Raw genomic sequence first — 24,633 nt, forward strand, 5'->3', positions numbered from 1 at the left:
TGGTGTACTGTAAATAGTAATTTCGATTCTTCTTCTCCATCAGTAATTACTAAACAGATCGCCTTGAGAGCCAATGAATGGCCCCGTGCTCTCCCGCAACCCACTCGTGTCGAGTGTGGTCTGAGGTATTGTGTATAGCACCTAGGTTTTGAGGGTTCGAGTGCGCGTGTAATGTTGTAGAAAGTTGTTAGTTAGGCATTAGGTGGTCTGTCTCTCTATATGGAAGATGGTATTATGGATCATTATGACAACTTCGCTGGGTATCTCGTCCGGGGGGTATCATGTAGGCACATAGACCCATTGCCAATACTGTCAACATGCCCTCAAGCATGCTCCTCTTCGTCCACTATCGACGGCGCATTGGCATCCCTCTGCAGAAGAATGGCCTTCAGACGCCGTCTGTTCGCCTTGAACGTAGCAAAGTCCTCCACTTGCTGGTCTCTCACCCAGGGCGTGACTTGTGCGCCATCCGCACCAAGAAGATAGGCCGGCACCTCCTCCTTCTCCTTCTCCCTGTCCCTTCCCGGCCCAATCACGAGCTTGTCGTTCCTGACCCCGTCCCCAACGAACCACACAAACGGAAGCAAGTGCTTCCTGTCCACATGTTCATCAAGTTCACAGACCCGCTCGAACTTCAGTGTCTCCTCCTCCTCCTCCTTGCCGCCGCCGCCGCCACCACACCCCGCCCACCGACACGCCGGCACAACCCCGCCTCCGCCCTCCCGCGTGTGCACCTTGCGTAGATGCCGCCGCAATGTCCCAATATTCTGCAGCTCCGCCTTACACCCTGCCCACTCGCACAGAAACGGCACGTACCGCGGTGCCGCCATACTCTCCCATACAGATCTGGGCGTAGGCGAAGGTGCCCGTGGGGGGCGACCTCGTTTCTTTGTCGTTGGTTGCGAAGCTGAAGGACCCGCACTGGCAGACGGCGGTGGCACAACCCGGTTGCCATCGTTGTCCACGTGTTTGTATGCTGACGGGGTGGGGAGGCCTGTTTTGGTGGAGGGCATGCCCGGCTTCCAACCCTTGGGTCGTCCTCGCGACCGCTTGCCTGTGATCTTGGTGGTGGTGGTGGTGGTAGTACTGCTGCTCCCTGGCCCATGTGGTCGTATTCGCCCAGGTCCAGCGCTTGAGGAAGAGGCTCCTGGCAGCTCATCGCCCGCCCCATCCAGACCCCCATCGTACCATATCTTCTGACCCGGTAGTGGTTTGTACGGCGACGGGTTCAAGACGACCTCTATCCTGGAGCGTCCTGGTGTCGAAGCCGGTCCAGATGGCTGCTTCGGAGACACATGGCTACTCTGCGTATTGTAGGACGGGAGGAGATCGGACGTGACAGTCACCACAGGCGGCTCCATGTCCTCCTGAACATCTGATGTAACACGTGGCAGGTCTGGTGATTTTGAGGCGAGCCGTGGCTGCTTTGCTGGCGGTAGATCCCGCTCTTCGTCTTGCGTCTCCCTCGGGAAGCTGGAGGCCCGTTTTGTGTTGCCTGGAAGCGTGTCCATCATCACCATCACCATCCCTGATGAGGGAGAAGAGACATGAATGGCAGGGTTAAGTTGTGGGATTAAAGAAGGGATTCTCCTTTGTACACAGAAGAAAGAAGAGGAGGTGAGGTCAAGTTGAGTGAGGCCAGGGTTCGGGTTATTTAACTGCAGTAATGGGCAAGGAAGGTGCTGTGCTGCTGCTTTATGGGCCTGGGCTAAATTTGGGTGGGGCTGCTACTCATAGCCTTGAGCTCAGTCATTCGAATTACCTGAACATGTTCAGGGATATAAAACATTCAAAAATTACCTATGAATAGAATATACAAATACATAACTTTCATCATAGACTGACACAAGCTCTCAATCTCAGGTCGACCTGAAGCCATCTCAGAATACTGCCCCTACACCCCATGAATTACTCTACTTGATCCCAGGTATAACCGCATGTCTCACCATTCTTACCATAGAATGAATGAACTGCATGACACAGTTATGGAACACTCAGTTTCTCATGAAGAGCATGTGATTTGTAGCAGAAGACTATGTGTAAAATCCTCCAACGCCAGACAAGATCATAATCAAATACTAACCACCTTCCCAGGAAACAAGTCATCTCGATGTTGTGATCCAATCCCACAGATTGCGCCTATGCTAACATCGCGTCAAGGTATTACCAATAAATAAATACATAAACAAACAGGCAAGATGTAGCCAGCCAAAACCGTCCTCTTCGAGGCGAGGCCTTTCCAACTCTGCTCAGTAATCGATCAGCCGCAGCTTCTTGCCCACATCCCTCCGCCTCGCCTGCACGGCAGCTCTTTCTGATGCCTTTGTCTCGCCGTCGTCGACCTCGGCCCGCGCCTTGAGAGCTTGAAGAAGCATACCCGCGTCGAAGAAACCATCTGTCAACAAATAAAGCAGTCAGCAACAATGCACCAGGGTCTCACACAGAATTTACGTTCATGTCGAGGGTTTGTACACAAGAGGAGGCAAAGAAAACTTACATCCTCCCAGCTCATCATCCTCGCTCAGCATGACGCTCTCCTCCGTGGGGCTTTGGGCCCCAGCGGCCAGACTACCCAGCCTGTCCCGCCTCGCCTTCTCATCCCCACCAGAACCTGAACCAGAACTCGTCGGCGCTAGCGAGGGCAGTCCCGTGATGAGCCTGCCCCTCGCCTTGAGGCGGTTGGTGGCGCTAGGCTTGCGGTCGATCTCGCGCGCCCGGGACGTCTTGGCGCCGCCGCTCGGGTGGCGGGACGTGATGCGCAGGATTCGCCTAATCTCGAGGAGGTACGACTCGAGGGTGTCGACGAAGCGCTTAGTCTGGCGGTGCTTGGACGAGGCGCAGATGGCGATGCCGTCATCCTTGATGATGTAGCCGATGCCAAAGCCGTCGCCGCTGACGGGGCCGAACCCGAACTGGCGCAGCGATGGGTTGCCACAGTTGGATGTCGAGATAATGGTGTTATTGAGCCGGTCCCACCCGCTATCGGCGAAGACCAGGGGCAGTGTCGCCGCCGTGCGGCTGTTGACGCTGTCGCCGCGCGCCCTCGTCAACATGCCGTGCTGACCCGCCTCACTGCCGTTGCTGCCGCCCTCGTCGCCGCTCACCACTGAGTCCCGCCCAGGACTCCGCAGGGCCGAATCATCCGCAGGGCTCGCGTAGCCGCTGCTGCTAATGCTCCTCCCGTCCGTGGAGCCGCTCCCCGTCGTAGTGCCGCCGCCGCTGTCACCAGCGCTGTCGTCCATCTGCCGCTGCCAGAGACAGAACAATGCGTACAGGTGGCGGTCACACCCTTGGCCCTTGGCACACTCCTTGGTGACGTTCACATGGGTGGCGCAGGCGCGCTTCAGCGCCTCGACCTTCTGCTCGGCGGGGTTGTCGCCCCAGAACGTCTGCACAAAGTGGACGCTCTCCTCGCTCACGCTACGGACGGCCTCGGTACGCCCGTGGAGGTACATCTTGGTCATGGCTGGCTCGTATGTGCACTCGACCCGCCCGTACAGGCCGTAGTAGGCCGCCTGGAAGGCCATCTGGACAAAGGCGTCGGGCGAGAAGCCCATGGAGGTGATGAAGTTCTTTCCGTAGGATTGAAAATCGAGACACTCGAACTCGTTCTGCTCGATGAGGTCGGCCAGGCGGGTCTCGGCGAAGCGCACGGCGATCTTGAGCTCCGGCAGCATGTCCCACTCGAGCTTGTGCGGCGTCGTGTTGACGTCGCCAAACGAGTCTGGGTGGCGCTTCGAAGGGTCCGGCGACGTCGATGCCCAGAGCGTAGGGGCCTGGCCATTGATGGTGCGCGCGAATCGCAGGATGGTGTCGGTATAGACGTCTGAGGCAAAGCGCAGGACCGTGTGCCCGTCCACACCCGTGTGCTCAAAGTTGATGCCCGCTGAGCCGTTCTTGCACACGATGATCTGGAGCTTGTCATACCAGCGGTTCGTGCAGGTGCCGATCTGCACGCCCTTCTCAATCTCGGATGTCCCGCACAGCATGTTCTGGCAGAGGGCCGAGACAGTCATTGGTTCTGTGTAGTCGAGACAGACAATAAAGAGGGCTGAGTCGACAATCCCCAGGCAGTCGGCATTGTTGGAGCCTTCTTCTCGGGTGAGCACATCCCGCAGGCCGGACCAGACCTTACGGTTTTCTGTGCTGAGCACGCCGAGGGCGCCCTTCGCAGCGTCCTGGATAGGGGTCTGCGCGGCATCGTCGATAATGGTCTGAAGGTTGATGGACACATCCTTTTCGGTCATGATCAGGTCTGAGTTGTCGTCCAAAACGTCGAACCAGTAAAACTGCCCATGGCACATGACGACAATATGTTTTGACTCCGGGTCCTGCTCGATCTGGCAGCCGGCCTGCGTTGGTACTCTTGCTGTGCCGAAGAGTCTTGAGTACTGGTACATATCAAGCGGGGTACCCTTGATTGTGTCCGGTGGCAGTTCCTCCTTGCGAACGGCCCGGACGAATTCCAGGGCGGACACCACCAGGGACGCAGCCCTGGTGACCTGGTTGTTCCGTGCGGGAGTCGGATCATCTTCCAGCAGGAAGAAGGGGTTCAGGTTGAGCACGACGGGGTTGTCGTAATTCAGATATGAGTCGTACCCTACTCGGCTGTTAGCATGCGACAAAAGCCAGCCAGTTTACTAACCCATGAGCAGAGAGAGAGGATGTGTGTGTGTATGTGCGTTTCTTATATATAAGAATGCAGACTTACAAAATTGCTCGATATAACTGGTCTGCCCTTCTGCATATTTCTTCAGCTTCTCCTGCAGCTCAGGCCCCTCGTTCTTCAGGAGCTCTTGGACCGCATGCCTGGTGTCGGAATGTTCCCTGGGCGACTGGAGCGGCTTCAACGCCCGCAGGTACTTGGCACAAGTGGCGGCGAGATCCGGGATGGGCAGCTTGGCGAGCTTGTCCTGGTGGGCAAAGGTAATACCCGGGTAGGATCTATCCTCGTTGACACCCATCTTCGATGCTGCTGCTGCTGCTGCTCCTCCTCCTCCTCCACCTCTGGAGGCAGGGCTCGGCTCCGGAACGCCGTTGGGTATTTCTCCGTTGGCGGGTAAAGACCGCGGGGTCTGCCGCTTTGGTGTTGGTGGAGAGCGGCTGTCGGCTACGGAGAGGGTCTCTCCGAGGGCTTTGGGGACGGTGAAAATGCGGACTTGGGTAGGCATGTTGTGTTAGCCGGCCAATCCCGTTACGACAGGCCTTTTTTTCGACAGTTTCAGGCGTAAAGAGGAGATACGGAGGTGTTAATGTTCAAGCCTCGCAGGGCTGTGCGGTAGAAGTAGTGGCAATCGTGAAGACAGTAGACTGGCATTCCCGCTTGAGAGACACAGCAAGGCCAGGGAGGAGTGATAGTGGCGGTGACAATTGTAGAGGTAATGAGAAGTAAGGTGCAGACAGATGGGCAAGTAGCCAGTACATCCACTTCTTGACGACAAGAGGGTGACCTTTGGGACAGTGACTTCTCGGAGGGAGAGGGTCCATATGTATATGGATATAGATATATACACATGTAAATGTATATGCATGTGTATGTATGTGTCTGCTTATGAAAGAGGAACCCGAAAGAGCCGACGGGAGCGTGGCAGAAGGTCGGGATGATGTGATTTGATGGATGGATGGATTGTGACCTGAGCGGAAGAGGGAGGGGGAGGGTCACTGTTGCGCCCCAGCATGTGGCCTTGACATGTGGGACGGCATGACTGGCAATACGAATACATGGTAACTGTATAGCAATAATACTATCGAGCCAGATTCATGCACTGAATCGGAGAGGGAAACAAAGTACCTGCACCCTATCTCGCAGGCGCTGCTCTGCTGATAGTAGTGGCAGTAGTGGTAGTCGGGGGGGGGGGGGGGGATGAGGAGCCGCAGGTTTTCTCTGGCGCCGGCGTGATGATACGATGAAATCCGCTCCGTAGGACCGAGTGAAGAGGGTCCAAGCATAACTTTGTGGTAGTGGTGGGAGTCAAGGCATGTACCCGAGGTGCAAGGATAAAGGGAGCAAGGCGAGAGCCGCGCGAGACGGACGAACTCTCTTTCTCTCTCTCTCTCTCTCTCTCTCTCTCTCTCTCTCTCTCTCTCTCGTTCTCTACACATACCTGCAACAAGATCTGACACGCGATTCACAGTAAAAGCGAGCAGACCGAGACGCGAAGAAAGAGGATGTGGTTTTGTCGCCCCTGATAGGATGTGGCTCGATGCAACTTGAGAAGGGGGATGGGCAGGTCAGCCATGGTTCCAGCAAAGTGACCAGGAGGTGGAGGGCTGACGCCTTCACACAGACTCACCTAGCTTGTCATCCGAAGGAATATCTACGGGCGATATCAGATTATTGCAAGACCAATCGATATACAGAGTCGCAACGAGGTGGACGGCTGAACATGAAAAAAAAAAAAAAAATATAGTCTCGCTCTGTCTCGCATGTGGCGTGTCGCGATGATGGCGAGTTTAGAGCGAGAGAGTCCAAAGTCGGCGTCAGCGTCACATGGTCCATGACCAAAAGAAAGGTCGCTTGCCCATTTACTGAGGAAGGCAGTGGGCAGCTGTCACAGGGACGAAAGGTTGCTCTCGCACTAAGAGCTTGTGACGAGCTCCTAGTCTAGAAAGGGAAAACGATACATACACCTCTTCCTACGACGTCCGTTGGAAGGAACGTGTGGGGGAATAAAGATGGAGCCTCTCGGACCAAGGGGAAGTCGCGTGGTTGGACGCCGGAATAAAGGCACGAGGTTAACCTCTAGTGGGCCCTTCCTAGCGGCAACGAGACAGCTGCAACACAGCACAGGGCCAGCGCAGTTCAGTGGGGTTGAGTAGGAATCAGCGGGGTTTCCCCACATGCACCCAAACGTCTCTCTCTCTCGCTCTCTGTATAGGTCAGCGTAGCAATTGCGGCTGGCTGGGGCTGAAGACGCAACGGATTATGCTCTCTACTACGACAGTACTATACTACGATACACTACATAAGCCTTTCTCGCTTCTGCAACACCATACAAATCATAAAGAGACTTCTAAGAAAAAAGGGGTCCATAGTGAAGAGGTCGCACAAACTTCCCATTCTCAAGTATCACAGCACTTTTTTTTCCTTACTAAATCATGTCGCACCTAGTTTATCTTCGACATACCCAGAGGAAAAAGCTCCTCTACGTCGTCCCGAGTGCAAATCCTCTTATCTCGCATACCCATTAATCACTTACTATGGGATTACTCGCTTACACAAAGTACAAGCATGTGAAACCTTTGACAGTCTGTTTCTCGAACCCCAAATGTACATACTATGGTAGTAAGTAGTAGGGATTAGGCCACACCGGCCGAACGGAACACTCTAATCCAATGTGATGCCTTGTCGCCCAAACCCAGTTAACCAAGCAAACCCCCACGCGAACCCGGTTCCCGAATCTCGACCCACCACCCTCTGTTTAAGTTGTACAGAGCACTAACACCAAGTGGAGCATCCCATAAGAGAACAAGCAGTTGCGTCAAGGCCTTTTCTTCCATGCTAGGATGATTTGGAGTAGAATAAGAATGCTTTTGTCTGTCGTTTCTTCTTACCTCCTTACTTGTTCTTCTCCTTTTTCCTATCATCCGGATAACCCCGTCTTCGATCCCGACCTAGCCGAGTAGAAACCAAGGATGTCTTGACATACACACAGATCAAGACAATATTTCCTCCTCCCTCACTACACTTCACATAGAGGAGCTCAGCCTCTACGGTATTACGACATAATTTCCACGGCGAATGAATTGTCAATGACATCACAATCCTGACCTCCAGCGAGGGATGCTACAGTTTCGGAGACGTAACAGGCGAAAGAGGATTTTTCTTCTTTTTTGAGAGAGAGAGAGAGCGAAAAAACAAAAAAAAGCTTTCCCATTACAGTCCTGAGGAGGACACTTATGCAATGTCAAATTGAAGGATAGTTTTTTTCCAAGAAGCGAAAAGAAGGGTGAGAGACAGGGCTGGGAATAATAAAGAAGGATACACTGGGTGAGTTCCTCAAATCGCTCATTCGCTCGAATCGTCTCGTACATAGAAACCTCTCCTACAACAGCAGGGCCATCCAGGGTTGATCTAGCACCCACCATTGCTGCACAGCGCGCTCGTCGGCGTCAGCCCAGGGAAGAAGCTCGTGGGGATGGCCGGGATGGCGATGCTCGTCGTCAGCCCCAGCCCGCTCGACAGCTCGCCCGGCATCGTGGTGTACGTGTAGTCGCTCATGGTGGTGACGGTGGCCGTCGTCGTCGTGGCCGTGTAGTCTGACCCACTGGCCAGACACGGCCCGCTGCCGTACGCGTTCTCGCACAGGTACAGCTCGTAGTCCTCGGCCTCGGTCCAGATGTAGAAGGCATCGATGTCAATCTCCGTGCACGGCACTTCGGCCGGGCAGACCAGCCGGATCACGGGCCGCTCGGCGCCGTTCTCGCTTGTGCCGTGCCAGTGGCTGAAGGTCAGGTTGGTGTACTGCACGCCGTTGCCTGCTGCTAACGTCTCGTCTGTCCAGTCCGCGTCGAGGTCGAGGGTGTAGGCATTGGTCTTGACACATGGTTCTATCAGTATCTTCATGCAAGTTTGAAGCGAGAGGGGATACACAGAGAAAGTTTTTTTTTTTTTTTTTTTTTTTTTTTTGGGAGAATGTTCTTCTTCCTCTGCCAACACATCTCTTGCATACATGTAATATATCAATGTAGAGAAAGCTTTGCTACTCACGTGTCCCATAAAGTTGTCAAAAAGACAGTTCTCGAGTGTGCCGGAGCCACCGTTCGACTTGATCATAAACATTTGGTTGCAGTTTTGGCTGTAGATGTGGTTGTACTCGATGTTATAGATGTCCGTGTCTGCGCCCAGGGAGCCAATTGCACACTATAGTTGAAGGTAGTATGTTAGTCACTGGTTGCGGGGGAAGACTAGGATCGGGCAAGAGAGTGAGGAATAAGTATATAGATGTTTCAAAGAGAACACGCACTCCTCCAGACCAATTGCAGTAGATGCTCTCGACAAGAATATTCGATGCCGGAGATCTAAACACAAAAGCAGATGTTGGGTCAGTAAACAGTCGAATGAGACTAGAAGAAAGGGTCAAGGTCGGGGCGATTTCGCACTTTACTGTTACACATTCATCTTTGTCTGCGAGGGTTTTGCTTGTCAGCCACAGTATACGACCAATACACAAACATATAATGAATGACAACCTACTGGTCACCTCGACATCGTGCACCCAGATGTTGTCACCCCAGACATCCACACCATCCAGACCACCCTCGTTCGCACCGCGGATGATCATGTTGTAAATCTCGCCATTGGTACAGGTATCCAAGGTCAGGTGGAAGGCCGGGGAGTCGACCAGCGCAATGTCATGAACAGAAAAGTCGGTGACCTCGTACAGCCGGAGGATGCGAGGGCCGTACTCGCCGTTCTCTAGGAACTGGTAGCCGTAACCCTGCACAGCGCCCGCCGAGTTGGCCGAGTAGAACTCGAAATCGGTCGTGTGCTCGATGTAGATCATGTTGCCCCCGGCGGTGCCCGTGCGGTAGATGATGCCCTCAAGGTTGATCGAGACGCTGGTACCTCCCGTGAGCGTCACCCAGTTGGCGAGGCCATAGCTTCCGGAGGGGATGTACACCTCTCCGCCCGTGGCGCATGCTGCCCATGCCGAGGCGATGGCCGCCGAGTTGTCTGTCGTGGCTGAGGCGACACCGCCATAGCTGAGGATATTGCAGACCTTCTTGGCCGCCTTGCTTGCAGTCGTGGTCGTAGGGCCTACGGTGCCAGACAGCTGGGCAGAGACGAGGGGAAGGAGAGACAGAAACAGAGCAGGGGACCACATCTTGAAGAAGATAAAGGACAGAGCCTGTTGTGAAGGTGATCACAGCGTACAATGAGAGAGAGAGAGAGAGAGAGAGAGAGAGAGAGAGAGAGAGAGAGAGAGAGACAGAGACGACCCCTATCGAGTTCACCTTAGCTGGGGGGTTGTTGTACCCGCGTTGTGCGAAAAGGGCTGCTTATATACAGTGATTTGTTCTTCTCGCCATAATTCACAGCGGAGTAGCAAACCCCGTCAAGCCCGCCGTATTGACAATCCCACGAATACCAACATTTGTGACCCGCAGAAAGAGCAGTGTGTGCCTCACCTGTCGTTGTTTATTTTATCTTTCTGGCGGTGGATTATTCCATGGGACAACCAGAACACATTGTGACCAATTCCATGCCAAGGAATGGCCCATTCCACCAATTGCAGGACGTAGAGGCTTCAGTAAGACCGATAGCCTTGTTTCCGGCACCACAGTATCCGCATCTATGTTCATCTGCCAAATTGCAGTACTCCCCCGCCAGGGCGACGGGTCTGATGTCCTCCAGAGGGGCGGCATAAGGCGGTAGGGGGAGAGGGGGGAGAGAAGGGGTGGAGGGCGTTGCGACCTTCCGTAGGTGTGCAGCTCTGATCTCGACATCCGGCAGATGCGAGAGTGAAAGAGGCCCCGTTTTTGAAACAACTCCGCCATATACTATGTGTATTATAGGCGCTACCAACGATATAAACCCAGCTACCGTGGTCAAAAAGTGGGGGCCTTTTTGCTTAATTTGCCATGGATGTGTGCGTTCGTTTCTGGGAGGCTCCGTTGTTTGGTGAGTGATGGTTGGAGCTTCGCTTAACGGCAGTGCCGAAAGGTCTGAAAGGGCCTTCAAGATGCACGAAGTGGGAACAGGAACCTATTGCCACCTCTCGGAGTCTGAAAGCCTATCCGTCTGGTGGTACTGGACATCCGCTCATGCAGGGCTGTCGAATCTACCCACTTGGAAGTTCGCTCGCCTCCTCCAAAAACTGCCCTGCCAGTCATTGCTGACGGGTACAAATATGCCCGTCAGAAAACAAAGACTCTTGCTCGCCAAGCCATAGCCGAAGGACCTTCATATCCGTCCTGAATACCAGCAAATGGATGCGCAGGTGCGAACAGTAGAGGGGCAATCATACCAATGCCTTTTCGACACCCCCCAACGTCAGGCCATGTGCATCGGTACTTGGCGAGGTGTAATATGCAGGGCCCCCTGCCTGGCTAAATTTCCCGTGCTTTTACCGGAGGTGACGTACCATTCTGCCCATCACGTGTGCCAAAAGGGAAAGTGCGTTGCAGGGAGGGACGCGCCCCGATTCGTCTCCCCCGTGCCTCTGGTCCTCGCGTTGAGTGGTGGATTTGCAATGCTCCTATCAACGGGCTCTGGATGGTTTAATCTGCCAACCTTATCATGACAAAATGAATCAGGGCATTCTGCAGCAAAAAGGATGTACTGCAACCACCTCGGTGCATGTTTCCAAGAACCCAGCGTGTGCTAATGTCTGCCTGCCAGGAGCAAATAGGGGAGTGGGGTCCGATCATCGTGGCGGGCGGCTCACTGAGGGTGTAAAGGTTGCTTTGTGTACACAAGTCACCTCACGTAGAGGAGGGACGGTAGGCTGCGCTGCCAGACACAGACATGTGTCGCTTGTTGCACCTTATCGTCGTCGACTACTCATGGCGTCAGGGAGAAACTGGAATTGTCGTGATGAACGAAGGAAGCTGTCCTGTCCAGACCTGGATGCCCATGGATGAACGCCTTTGAAGGAGGGAGTTGGTGCTCTTGATGCAACGATTGATGATTATCATTTCTGGAGTCAAAGTAAAGAAAGGAAATTGGGGTTGTCGTACCCAATAAGAGTCCTCAGAATAAGAAATGGTCGTATCCTTTATCGTGCTTTTGATTTTCTGCTTCTCTTTCTGTCTTCCCCTCTTTCGAGGTGGAGGGAAGATGACGAAGGAGGCGGAAGAGGATACTTACTAGAATATACTCACTATTGTACTTGCCATAGTACATAGTGATTTTACTATGCTTAAAAAGGGCCTGGCGCCACGGATGCATTGGTCTTGGCGTCCGGAGTCGGAACCAGAACCGAATCTGACAGGCCATACCCTTGTCGATACGCCACATGGCGTTGATCTTCAATGTCGATATCGCCTCACATCTCGTTTGTGGCTTTCACTCGTACCTCCTCTCTGTTTGTTTCTTTCCTTTCTCCTTGCTTTCCTTATTATCTTCAGCCAAGTTTGGTGGTTTTGGTTTTTTTTTAATCTGTTGTGTGTTCCCATGATCTATATTTCTGAATGTCAAAATCAAACAACCAAAAGATGTCCGTGTTACGCTCGCGCAGACGAAGAGCTTCACTTGAGGACCAAAAGACCTTCTGGTTGGAATTCCAAGTCTGCCATGACGGCGTCACCCCGTTCCCAGATTCACTGCCCTCATCAATGTCACCCTCCTCCTCATCCCCAGCCACATTCCCTCTCTTCCCCACCCTGCCCTCTGAGCTCCGCCTCAAGATCTGGGAGCAGCTCCTCCAGCCCCGCATCGTGATCGTCGCCTGCTTCGACGCCCAAGACGTAGCCCCCAAGCGCGCCCAGCTCGCCCGCCGCCGCGACCTGCGCCGGGCCCCCGTACTCCTCCACATCTGCGCCGAGACGCGCGCCCTGGCCCTGCGGCACTACGAGCTGGCCTTCTCGTGGCGTGTGCCGGGCATCCTCGCCGCACCGCGGTCGTGCGGCCCCCGCGTGTGGTTCGACTTCAGCTCCGACGCCCTGCTTCTCCTCGGCGAGCTGGAGCCCTATGACAGCAGCAACATCAACGCGCCCATGGTGTACTTCTTGTCCCGCGCCGACACGCACCGCGTGCGCCACGTCGCGTGCGCCTTTGAGGAGTTGCACCTCGGCGAGGTCGAGGCCGAGCAGATCTTTGGCAGCCTCTTCCACGTCATCGACGGGTTCCCGGCTGCCGAGAGGCTGCTCATCACCAGCACCGAGGACGACCTGAAGCGGCAGGCGGAGGCGCGGGGCGGCATGCCGCTGGACTTTGGCATCGGACGGGCCGAGAATATCGTGCAGAAGATCTGGTGGGGGTGGATCAATGGGACGAGTGTGGTCACGAGCCGGATGCGGGATAAGCAGATATTGATGGTTAGGGAGGATGGATTGGCGGATTTTGTGGTGGAACATGCGTAGAGAGAGAGAGACAGAGACTGAGGGAGAGAAGGGATTAGATTCTGAGATTTGCATGTCTGGAGCGAAGAGCAACTTGGGTCTGGGGTGTTTGGGAGGGTTTGATGCATATTTTCTTTTGGTTCATTTTTTTTTTTTGGCGCGGAGCATCCAATATCCCAAGCATGTTCGCACAGAGGCAGGACTGGAGTTGGAGTGAAGAGTTGCATTGTAGTTCTCTTTCCCTTCCCCACCGGATATCAAGTCTATGTTGGGTCCATTTCCCATTTTTTTTTTGTTTATACAGAGTAGGTAGGTATGAGTGGCATGTGTCGCTCCCAAATGTTATTTTCCACAATAAACCGCCTCCCCGCCCCTTTGAACGCCCATTTACATTCTATTCTGTCCTCGTGAAGTCACCCCGACCTGCGCCGCCGCAGGTGGTCCCGCTGGATCTCGAAAGCAGGACAGCCCTCCCGGCCCCCTCTCATACCCCCAAACAGCCAGTCCGTCAGCCCCACGAACTTGGCGCCCACGCCCCTCTCCCACTCGCCTCCCGACTGGACGTGCTCGATTGTATGGCTGAGGATCCTCCCCTCGTCATCAAACTCGAAGATGAACAGGCCCGTGAACCCTTCGGCCGCCTGCCCGTCGCTCACCTGAAAAAGCTCCCGAAAAGGCAGCCTCCACCCAATCCCCGAACCCCCCGTTGTCCGCCACCGCACCACCAGCTGCTCGGCGCCGGACCCGGTGCGTTTCCCCTGCTCTTTCACCATGCGCTCGGACAGGATCTCGAGCTTCACATCGCCTATGATGGGCAGCCGGTTCCAGGCAATGGGCGATGTCCACAGGGCGGCGATGTAGGCGACGCGGCCCGACACGGTGGGCAGGTGTGGGTGGGTCGAGGGAAAGAGGTGGAGGCTGATGTTGGGTGCGAGGATCTCCTGCGGGAGGGGGGACTGGAGGAGCGTTGGGAGGCGTTCCTGCAGGATACGCAGGGCTGGTGGTGGTGCGTGGTGTCTTCTCGTTAGCTATGCTTTATTTCTCTTCGTTCCGAGTCGGGCGGGGTAGAGTAGGACAGGACGGGACAGGGTGGAAGGGGAGAATGGAGCATACTCTTTCCAAGCTTCACCTTGCGCTCATCTGGTGGTTTGTCTGGGCCCTGGCCGAGGGGTGGTTTGCTGTTGCCGTATGGGAAGGTTGGGTTGAACCATACTTCTGGCAGGTTCCGAGGATTCGCCTCTTGTAGTGTACTGTGAGGCTTTGTGGCCTTGGGTCTTGGCTCCGAGCTCGTCTGAGCTGTTGCTGCAACGGGCTTTGAGGCACGCGTAAAGAGAAAACACCGCGACCCGGCGCCGGCCGAACGGCTCAGAGCATCTCTGGGTGAGGGGGAGGAGGTTGAGGAGGTCCGCAGAACTCGGCAAGGAGCGGACATTGGGTTGGGTTCACTACATGAATGAGGAGAAGAAAGTTGTCATATGATAAAATTATTGAGAAGATCTAAGGACTAGCAAGTTGAGGTGGGAGGTGTGGTGTGGGTGAGTGAGTGAGTGAGTGAGTAAAAAGTAAGTAGTAGGTAGAATGGCTTTCTGCTATGTGAGCTCAGGTGATGCTGCAAACTTTAAGATCCCCAAGCAGCTGGAGCAAGTAATTGTCATATCGTTGCAAATCATTGGAGCAACCCAGCATGTTTACAGGGGCTCCACAGGGCTTGCCGCCTACAGAAGACCAGGGGGGCCCCAGGTTCCCCCGCATTCTCCACAGCGTCCACTGTGCAGCGATCGTCAGGGAAAGCGTGGGAAAAAAAAAATAGAAACAAGGACAAAGAAGTCAATCCGCTTCGGGTGGATGAGCTTGAATAGTCATAGTACAGTAGTAATTTGTTTATTGTACATAGTGATGTGTGTCTGTGTCGAGGTGAGTCCTGTGGAGCATGAGGAGGAGCTTCCAAAGTTTGAAGAGGTGCAAATGGCATCAAGAAGTCAGTTATACATTTGCATGGCCTTTGGGATGTCTTTAATGTCTTCAATGAAAATAATATTGCTCGGACTCGATGCAGGACTCATAACTAACACAATCGGGAACTCTTGTACAACAAGTACTCCATTTTATCTCGACATTTTTAGAAGCTGACAGCCATATCTACTCACTGGCTTAGCAGACCTGGCCAAGCAGCGGAAGTCAAGGCTGCATGCGTTGCGTCGCATCACAAATGGCGAGTGCGTGTGCTGTGACACCAGTATTAGGGGAGGGATATACATAGTAGGGCCTGAGGCTCCAGAAGGTTTACTGATTGATTCTAGAAGCCATGTGCTGGGATTTGACCCTTACTCAGTACGTAGTTACTGAGGAATGAAACCATGTCCACGTGGGATGTTCAAGAACCCTGAGCGTGACTGGTTGACCCTGTCATTTGTTAACATAGGATGATAACATCTGTGCACATCATCAGTTGTCCATCTGCCACAAAGTCATTCCTGCAGTATGACTTGGACAAGCGGAGCAATCAGCTGCACACAGCTTGACTCAAACAGAGTGTGTGGTGAGGCATTGGCACGGCTGGTTCGTGCTTTGAAGTATACTAGTACTGTACACACTCAAAAGGGCTAACCGCTGGGAGGCCTGAGCCCCCCACCCAAAGTCCCGTACATCCGGAAAGTAACAATGAGTTTCACCCAAAGAGCCCAGATGGTGACATTATGACATGAAGTGTTTGCCATTCTTTCATGATACGCAACTAGGATTTCAAATTTAGCTGTAAAAATGCTGGGACAACACTTACACTTGGTAAATTTCATCCTGGTGCTCATTCATCAGAGCCTATCTGTCTCTCTCATCCAAGTCGAGACTATCTTCTGTCTCTGCTGGGTCACGTGACTTCAGCTGGTCATCCCTGCCGCCTCCCTGCTCTGTTGGTGTCTGCTGGCCTATCCTGCGCCTCAGGGCCTCTCAGGTCTCAGACTTCCCCCAACCCAAGCCCAAGGCGACCGCCCCAAACCGACTGACGTTGCCTAACACTCGACCGTCTTCCGTCCTCCAACCTCCAACCTCACACCTCAAACCATCCATCCATCAACCACCTACTCTGCCGTCGACCTGGTTTTTCTTCTGCGCTGCCAACCATCCCAGTGTTTTTTCTACGCCTCATTTCTGATTCCAAAAAGCCATCACTTCAACGAAAGCCAAGATGAATCCTGAGTAGTACGTGGCAGCCCTCCGTACCCCTCCGCCATCCTGCCTCGAAAGCCGCCTCCATGCTGACCGATTTCTAGAGCGCCTCCTTCTCCAGCCCTATCGTCCACACCGCACGCCTGCGAAGCGGCCTTCTCGAGTTCCCACCCGAACGAGTTTGTGTACTGATGCTTCTTTCCTAGATACGACTATCTCTTCAAGCTGCTCCTCATCGGTGACTCCGGTGTCGGAAAGTCCTGCTTGCTCCTGCGATTCGCCGACGACACATACACCGAGTCCTACATTTCCACAATCGGTGTCGACTTCGTACGTGCTATTGGACCCCCCAAAGAGGTGACGATTTCGATAACTGACACCCCGGACAGAAGATCAGGACGATTGAGCTCGATGGCAAGACGGTGAAGCTGCAGATCGTGAGGCTCCCCTTCCCCCCTCCTCTCAGATACGAAGCGAGGCTATCTTCTGGGAGGCAATAACTGACAGACGGGTTCATCGAACAGTGGGATACTGCTGGCCAGGAGAGGTTCCGGACCATCACTTCTTCCTACTACCGTGGCGCCCACGGCATCTGCGTCGTCTACGATGTTACAGACATGGACTCGTTCAACAATGTCAAGCAGTGGCTCCAGGAGATCGACAGATACGCCACCGAGGGCGTCAACAAGCTTCTGGTCGGAAACAAGAGCGATATGGCTGACAAGAAGGTTGTCGATTACACCGTCGCAAAGGTACGAGATATATCCCCCTCCCGCCAACAAATCTATCCCGTCAGATGACCACCGCGGCAGCTGAGAGACTGTACTCATCGTCACATGCTGGCACTGCGCGCCTATCTCTATCGGACCCACTTAAACTGACCGCATGCAAAATCGACAACAACAGGAGTTTGCTGACAGCCTGGGCATCCCGTTCCTCGAGACCTCGGCCAAGAACGCCAGCAATGTCGAGCAGGCCTTCCTGACGATGGCCCGGCAGATCAAGGAGCGCATGGGCACCACAGCCACTAACAACACCAAGCCATCCGTCCAGGTTGGCCAGGGCCATGGTGTCTCGTCGGGATCCAGCAACAGCTGCTGCTAAGAAGCCCCTTCCGACCGACAACACCTTTTTACCCGCCTGCCTCGAACTTTTTTGTACAAGTACCAATCAACCAACCAACCCGGCGTCAACTCGAAGGCCATTTCGCTCACGACCGTCACGAACTGTGGGAATGAGTGATGCACGCGCAGGACATTGGGGGGGTTGCTCGTTGAAGGCCTCCGACCACGGCTTTGCGAATTACATGGAAATTCTTTTTCTCTCGCGTGTTTTCTGGCTGCGCAATAGACTGAAGTGGCCGTCACTTTGGATTTCACTTTCCGGATCAAGAGGATCGATGGGGGAACTTCGGATGCAGCAGCACACATCGTCATGGTGGACCAGGCAGAGCATCTAATCTTCTAGAGCATCATCTGGCTTGTTCCCATGACGGACGGTAAAAGGGTCAGTTGATGCAATCAGGAGACAAACGGACTGATGGATGGGCATCCCCTTTTCTGACCCCGTGGCCTTTTTTTTTTCCGCCGGGCATGGCGAGTCATCACAGACCACATAATAACATACACTGCTGGAGTTTGTTTTTGTCGTTCTGATTTTTCCACATGTGAACCTTTCTCCTTCTTCCGTCTCCTCTTGCCTGGTTTTGCCTGCTTTGTTTACGGGTTTCTGGTGGACATTGCTTTCCTCTTTCGGGTTTCTCCTCCTTCTCCTGAGGTTAGGGACGTAGGTACGAAAGACGCTCAATACGACTGGTCTATCAGACCCTTTCCTGGTCCTCCTTGGCTTGTGCCGTGTACTGTGTGAAAAGACGACTCCTAATAACACCAGTCACCATCCTGATGAACCTCCCCCTTTCCACATTGTTGGACTCGGATATGCTAAAAAAGCGCCAACTCGCGGTGATGACTTACCTGGCCGACCAAATTGCCTCAGAGTCGACTCGGAGTCCCATGAGTAGCCTGGGTTGCAGTGACGTAGCATGTGCCCTCCTTCAGAGCCGAAGTCTTTGCAACAGGTTTAATGTATGTTACCTCCAGTGACTTCTGGTCTATGTTGTAAGTCGGTCCGTTAGGAGACCTTGGAATTTGGGGAGAACAACCCCCTGAGGTAGTTGTGCTGAGCGCGGTGAATTCTCCCTTGCGACCTGAATGTGCTGGTCAGAGATCGTGACTGGAAGACAGGTGTTGCGTTGAGGCCTTCCTTTTTGGGGAAGGGGAGGGGGGTTAATCCAGTCCTTGTTTGGGGTTGGGTATTGATTTTTGTGTAGAATGGCTTAGTTCTTGGTGCAGAGAGAGTGAGTGTGTCTTTGTGTGGCTGGCCATGTTTCCTTTTTTTCCCTCTGTCTCCTCTCTTCTGCTGCACTTTCAAGGCTTGTAGATCTATTCTTAAGAAAGACAACTTCTTATCCAGATTACATCCGTAACAATCAACTGTATTTGTTGCAAACTCTCTCGAATTTAGAGAGGGGGGAAAATGGCATATACTTCTTGCACCCCCCCCCCCCCCACCTTCCAATTTATTTAAAGTATTATGACATGCAGCCCTTCCCCTTATACTTTTCACTCTCTCCATGTCAAAGGGCATGCGAGAGTCGTTTTGTCATCAGGATCATTATGAAATTCCCATCATCATCAGAACAATCATAAGGGGGGGGGGGGGGGGAAGAAGAAAGAATCGAAGCAGTGCCAACTGGCTCCAGCACAAAATCAGAAACCAGACACATGCACAACCCAGGCCCTTAGAAAATAAAAAATAGAAGGACAGCTTAAGGCACACACACACACTTTTCGTCTCATCCAAAATAAAACACCAGAACTCCTCTTTTCTTCTTCTTCTTCTTCTTCTTCTTCTCTTCTTCTTCTTCTCTTCTTCTTCTTCTTCTTCTTCTTCTTCTTCTTTCTCTCTTCTTTCTTCCCCCCTCCTTTCCACAGGACCTTCTACGTCAACCCAAGCCACTTCATCGCCTTCCTGCTATTCCCCTTGCGCAGCTCGCTAGTACGCATATACATGGGCATCAGCCGCCTCTCCTCGTCATCATAAAACTCCCCCTCCCTCTCTTCCGTCTCCGTCGCCATACTGACGGCGTACAGGCTCGGCGGCCCCCCAGCCATCCCATGACCTTCGTCGCCGCCATTAGTGAGGGACCGCGGCCCCGGTGTCGCGATGTGGCCCAGCCCAAGCACGCCCAAGCGGCTTCGTGCCGAGCGGATGCTGCCGCGCGAGGGCGAGCTGTCCCTCTTCGCCAGGAAGGGCGGAATTGGTGGGACGGGAGGGGCGGGTGGCGATGACAGGAGAGCAGATGGTGACCTGCGGCCAACAACGACGTCGCTGCTGGGAGAGAGCGGCGGCGACACGGGCGCGGCCGTGAACCTGCTCACCACACTCGGCAGCGGTCGTGCGCCTCTGCCCACCATCCCGACTGCAGCTGGTCTGGTACCATAAGCAGCAGCAGCAGCAGCAGCAGCAGAAGCAGAAGCAGACCGTGACATGTCGGGCATATAGAAGGAATCAATCTCGACAAGGGCCTTCAGGATGGCCGAGATGAAGGAGGCGATCTCGGCCTCTGTGGCGGTGGAGGGCAGGAGGTAGTCTGCCCGGGAGAAGGACTGGCGGTTTCTGGGCACTGGGAAGGGGGACATTGGCTGTGATGATGATGATACTGCTGCTGCTCCTACTCGGAAGTCGGGGATGAAAGGAGACCCTGGGAGCAGGAGTGCGTTCAGGGTTTTTTCTATGGTCGGTGTGGAGTCTTCTGAGGAGGCATTGGACGAGGATGCGGATCTGGATGAGATGTGGGCAGCGCGCAGCGGAAATAGAGAAGGGGAGGGGGAAGAAGAAAAGGAGGAGGGAATCTCTTCACTGGACGGGGACGAGGCCTCGGCGTCGATGATACCTGCCACCTTGAGCATGTCTGAGCCGATAAGCTCCTGTAGCGCAAGGACGGTGGCGAGGTGCTCTGCTGGATATTCGAGGAGGAGAAAGCGGGTCATGGTGTTGCTCGCCAGATACGTCTCCAGTTGAGGAACCAGGAGACAGGCGAGGAGATAGGGATGATCCAAGATTTTGTGGTGTGCTGGGTCGATCAGGTGTTGTGTGGTGATGGAATGCATGGCGTTGGCTATCAAGTATCTGTAGAGCCATTGTCAGTAAAAAAAAAACAAAAAAAACAACCACCTTCTTCTGCTTTTCCATGGTCATAGTCAGACTGTCATGAGTGGTAGTGGTGGTAGCCTACCTGATATCCAGACGGCCACTGCGAGACATTCCATTCGACCTCGAGCCCAGTTTCTCAACCTGTCCAGTGAGCGCTGAGAACAACTCCCTCCTCACACCTCTCTGACACCCAATGGCTAGAATAAGATCGGCGGTCCTCGCTCTCGGCTTCTTGTTCCCTGTAGTCTCAGATTCCTCAAAGATGGGCTTCCACAGCCGCTCAGCGTCAAAGAGCGAGGGGCAGCTGAATCGATGCTGTTCGCCATCCCGACGAGAAGGAAAGTACACATCCAGTACCACCCGCAGCGCATTTTGCATCGCAACAGCGTTGGGATGACTGTTGAAGGACAAGTCATGAAAATTTGTGTTCGTCTGTCTGGCGACTGGAGATATTGGGGTCTGCGCCGGAGTCGAGGGCTGTTGCTGGGTGTCCAGAGGCGGCGGAGGCGGCGGCGGCTTTAATGGTTGTAATACCGCGTTGGAGGCGGCGCGGACGTCGTGGTTCCCACGAGCTGCAGATGGGCCATAGTCTGATGCCTCGTCCGAAGAAGGCACCTCAGCTACTGGAGACAACCCAATCTGGTTGTCCTCCAGGTCGAAGAGATCCACCGTCCGAGGTGTGGATGGATATGAATCCTCATCCATTGTCCCGAATGAGTAAGGCGACGTGACTGTGCGTGGGTAGGAGGCGTCGTCTCTGAACAGGTGGATGATGGAGTCTAGGACATAATCAGATCCCTCGCCAGTGAAGTGGATGACGAGATCTTCATGAAGCGGCAGCACAGGCTGCAGAACTCCATAGGACTCGTCCTGCTGCTCATCGGATCTCGCCGCAGCGTCACTCCCCTGGTGATTATTATAAATCTCCCTCGCAGGTCTGGGAAGGCTTTCGGTAAAGGTCGGGGATTTTCGAATCGTCGTCGTGTGTGCCTTGACAAACTGGACGTCGGGTAGGTGGAGAAGGTTGTTGCTAGAGTAAGGGTCTTCCACAATCGACCAGTGCCTACTCTTGGCCTCAGGACTGTCCAGTGGCGACGCGCTGTTCTTCGGAGGTGAAATACCCATGGTGATGGCTGCCCTGCGGTGAAGCGCGTGGTCCAGTGCCAGGTCATCGAGTGATCGTGTTTTCCTGGTCGATCTGTGCGATTTGGAGGCTTGCATTTGTACGAGTCTCGCTTCGCCGTAGACCACACCATCCGGCGTAGCAGGAGGCGACATGTAGTTATCGGTGGCCAGCGAGAGAGGACGAGGGGCCGATCGACTCTCGGGGCTGCGTTCGTTGGTGCCAGACTCGACCGCTGAGCCTACAAGTCGGTTGGGCACCGACACTCTTAACCTCGGAGGAGTGCCTTGCTGGTCTCTCGACGTAGTATGCTGCTGCTGCGTTTCATGCTGTCTCGTGGCTTCCTCCTTGGGCTGGCTGGCCAGTTCCTCCTCGTCCATGTCATAGAGGATGCTGTCTTCCTCGTCTGGTGGCGCTCCGAAGACAAAGAATGGTGAGTCCTCGCCCGGGTCGTCCGAGAAAGCGAGCATCGGCAGGCTCAAGCTCCGCGGTCGTGTCCTGATGTAGCAGTCGATCGGTTGGAGTGACTCGGTCTCCTGATAGAGAACATCGGCGGCCCTCATTGCCCTGGTGATGGGATCCTCATCATCATCATCCTCTTCCCGCAGCATGGCCTCTCTGTCCCGCTCGCTATCCAGCAGATCCAGGGCTTCCTGGTTCACGTGCTTCTCCTCCAGGTCCAAGCCTTTGGTGCCATCCCTCACAACGTCCCTGAATATCGACTCCGCCCTGTGGATGTCACCGAATGTTTGTCGCTCGTTGATGACCGAGATACACTGCGCCACCGCGCTGGCAGTTCCCCCGTGGAGGAACACTAGCCTCGTCTTGTTGTCCCTGCCTAGTTCGTTGAGAAACTGCAGAGCAACGTCGCGACGCACCAGGGCCGCCTCATGGACGTCTTTGACGTAGGATCGAGCGCTGAAACGGGTCTTGGTGTTGCTGTCTCCTGTCATGTAGTGTTGCACACTGGGTAAGATCAGGACTTGTGAGCATGTGGGGAGGAGTCCAAGTTGTGTTGACACAATGTCGGCCGGACCTTCGAAAGCGACCAGACTTCCATGGCATTGTTGTCCCACAGCTTCCATCATCATCGTCACGGAGCCCAGAGTTGGCGTCCTGTGTTCGCCTGTCAGTGCTCGAGACTGATTTGTACCGCCAAAGTTAATTTTTTTTGGAAGGATGTTATTGTATATCTCAGAAGCAAGGGAGGGGACCAAACGTGTCGAAAGACGTCATCTAGTCCTATGTTCTGCCGTGCATAGAGGTTCTTCTGGATTCCCTTGCGTTCCCCCGCGGGTTCCGTAACAGCATACGCACGCCGAATATGAGGGGGCCCGGCCAGAGAGGGAAAAAGGTGAAAGTGCGTCGGTCTAATGAACAATACCGTAGTGGGTAGCACAGATAGAGCAAGCAAGGTTTGATCAGGACACGCCGTATGCTCTGCCTCGATGGATCACTAAAGGCCCAAGACGAGGAAAAGCAACGCCAACACTCGGATATTAACTCTGGCTGAAGATAGTTATGTGTGAGAGATGGTGACCAAAGGTCGAGGCAAGACCTCGAAAAGAGGGGAGGGAGAGAGAGTAGTGTGACAATGGGCGAGAAATTATCGTCCGTCCTACCTGACTTTCCTTTGGGCCACTCCGGGACAGCTCTGGATCTTGGGGTGTGTGTGACAGCCAGCGAGCAGCGATCCGAAGCAGACTGGAGAGTCTCAGCAATGAATGGCAGTGCTTCGTTCGCTCTACCTAAACCTGTAGGCGCCACGGAGAAACCAAATAGGGTGTTCGACGATGCGCCCGGACTAACGCCATGCGCTTTCCAACGAGCTGGCGCCGTTCGTCGAGATCGGTCTAACGGCCCAGTCCTCCCAATACGACTCTCGGCAGTATCCGGGGTTATGCTTGGGATGCAGCTCGTCATCCTCCTATGGCCAATGAGCAAGACAGAGTAAGCGTCTGAGCACCTCGGAAAGATGCATAGCTGGCTGGTTGGCTGGCTGGTTGGCTGGCTGGTTGGCTGGCTGGTTGGCTGGCTGATTCACTCCAAAGGGCTTCCTTCATCCAAGCGTCTCTGCGCTGATTTAGCGGCACCGTTTGCTCCAGCCCCAATCTAGGAACGCGAGTCTAATAGACTTTTTCCACAAAGGCTCTCGAGTCAAAAGCCGTCCATGCATAGGGTTAACTTGGTAAGTAGCTCTCGCGCGCACTTGCATCGGACGATTATACCAAAATTGCCTGATCATCATGCAGTAGTAGTTCGTTTTGATACACGCCCCGGCACTGTAGCGAGCGGTGCGCAATGGGTGGGAGAGAGAGGGGGGAAACTTCTGCGAGTGTACAGGTGTCGGCTCGGCCAGCGGCGGATCTTGAAGCACTACATTAGTTCCCAGGATATCTCTGCTGCGGCCGCCCACTCCGCCGGCAAATACTAGCCTGTCTCGTGGAGGCCAGTGACAGGCAGTCCTCTCGACACTTGTGGCTTGCCGCCTCACGGATGTGTTACCAATCACGGGCGACGAGGCGGGCGAAAAGGGCCAAGACCCGGAAGGCCATGGCCCCTAGTCAAGGATACGGCTTGAGCCCGACAACCAAAGCACGTTCGCGAAGGTCGACGAGAACAGCCGACAGGCACGCGAGTTGTGATCCGTGACGAAGAGTAACGTTGAGCCAACAATGGTAGGACGAGGCGACGATCAGTGTTCGACATGTATCGACCCGTAATTCCCCCATCACGTCCGCCAATCATTGACTACCTCGACCCGAAGGCTGAGGATAAAGACATACCCTCTCGATATATAGTAAGATCCCGTAATAATCTTTTGGGCAGCCAGTGTGGGTGTGTGGGTGTGTGTGAGTGTGTGTATGTGTCTAGGTCCCAGGGTTGTATGGTCCGCTGCGTTAACTCTTTTTCCTTCTTTTTCTTCGTGTTCGTGTCGTGTGTCGAGAGTTTAGAGAGAAAGAGAGATTTTGTTTCACACCACTTAAGACGCAGGATCGCCGCCGCAACGCCACATGCTGCGCTAATGCGGCTCCGTCCTGCTTGACTGCCATTGCATGGGCTGAAACGACTTGTGATGATAGAGCCATGCAGGGCGGCTGAAGGCTTGATGAGTTGGTACCACA

At 54.2% G+C, this 24,633-nt stretch overlaps 7 protein-coding genes across 7 annotated transcripts; 2 read left to right on the forward strand and 5 right to left on the reverse strand.

Moving 5' to 3' along the window:
- Nucleotides 1-222: 222 nt before the first annotated feature.
- M406DRAFT_346285 (uncharacterized protein) lies at nt 223-1,013 on the reverse strand (the record flags this gene model as incomplete). Its single annotated transcript, XM_040922173.1, has 1 exon — nt 223-1,013. The coding sequence occupies one exon, from the start codon at nt 1,011-1,013 to the stop codon at nt 324-326; it is 690 nt and encodes a 229-aa protein (XP_040777275.1). The 3' UTR covers nt 223-323.
- Nucleotides 1,014-2,001: 988 nt separating this feature from the next.
- On the reverse strand, nt 2,002-5,542 carry M406DRAFT_290756 (uncharacterized protein). Its single transcript, XM_040918921.1, has 4 exons — nt 5,034-5,542; nt 4,712-4,949; nt 2,498-4,600; nt 2,002-2,395 (listed from the first exon to the last, which is right to left on the reverse strand). The coding sequence occupies exons 1-4, from the start codon at nt 5,169-5,171 to the stop codon at nt 2,250-2,252; spliced, it is 2,625 nt and encodes an 874-aa protein (XP_040777276.1). The 5' UTR covers nt 5,172-5,542; the 3' UTR covers nt 2,002-2,249.
- Nucleotides 5,543-8,074: 2,532 nt separating this feature from the next.
- M406DRAFT_60731 (family 28 glycoside hydrolase) lies at nt 8,075-9,827 on the reverse strand (the record flags this gene model as incomplete). The annotated part of the gene is made up of 5 exons (XM_040924698.1): nt 8,075-8,536; nt 8,711-8,863; nt 8,967-9,021; nt 9,103-9,127; nt 9,197-9,827. The coding sequence occupies 5 exons, from the start codon at nt 9,825-9,827 to the stop codon at nt 8,075-8,077; spliced, it is 1,326 nt and encodes a 441-aa protein (XP_040777277.1).
- Nucleotides 9,828-12,159: 2,332 nt separating this feature from the next.
- On the forward strand, nt 12,160-13,026 carry M406DRAFT_256464 (uncharacterized protein; the record flags this gene model as incomplete). The annotated part of the gene is made up of 1 exon (XM_040917103.1): nt 12,160-13,026. One exon carries the CDS (start codon nt 12,160-12,162, stop codon nt 13,024-13,026), a length of 867 nt encoding a protein of 288 aa, XP_040777278.1.
- A 237-nt stretch (nt 13,027-13,263) lies between these two features.
- Nucleotides 13,264-14,529, reverse strand: M406DRAFT_356284 (uncharacterized protein). The gene is made up of 2 exons (XM_040923401.1): nt 14,119-14,529; nt 13,264-14,002 (listed from the first exon to the last, which is right to left on the reverse strand). The coding sequence occupies exons 1-2, from the start codon at nt 14,435-14,437 to the stop codon at nt 13,419-13,421; spliced, it is 903 nt and encodes a 300-aa protein (XP_040777279.1). The 5' UTR covers nt 14,438-14,529; the 3' UTR covers nt 13,264-13,418.
- Nucleotides 14,530-16,056: 1,527 nt separating this feature from the next.
- On the forward strand, nt 16,057-18,005 carry YPT-1 (ER to Golgi vesicle-mediated transport). The gene is made up of 5 exons (XM_040926138.1): nt 16,057-16,200; nt 16,377-16,500; nt 16,560-16,607; nt 16,695-16,922; nt 17,077-18,005. The coding sequence occupies exons 1-5, from the start codon at nt 16,190-16,192 to the stop codon at nt 17,272-17,274; spliced, it is 609 nt and encodes a 202-aa protein (XP_040777280.1). The 5' UTR covers nt 16,057-16,189; the 3' UTR covers nt 17,275-18,005.
- Nucleotides 18,006-19,169: 1,164 nt separating this feature from the next.
- Nucleotides 19,170-22,599, reverse strand: M406DRAFT_106196 (uncharacterized protein; the record flags this gene model as incomplete). The annotated part of the gene is made up of 2 exons (XM_040915186.1): nt 19,170-20,361; nt 20,468-22,599. 2 exons carry the CDS (start codon nt 22,597-22,599, stop codon nt 19,170-19,172), a joined length of 3,324 nt encoding a protein of 1,107 aa, XP_040777281.1.
- Between the last annotated feature and the right edge of the window lie 2,034 nt (nt 22,600-24,633).

This window comes from Cryphonectria parasitica (genome assembly GCF_011745365.1).
Source record: "Cryphonectria parasitica EP155 unplaced genomic scaffold M406scaffold_4, whole genome shotgun sequence".
Classification (NCBI taxonomy): Eukaryota; Fungi; Ascomycota; class Sordariomycetes; order Diaporthales; family Cryphonectriaceae; genus Cryphonectria; species Cryphonectria parasitica.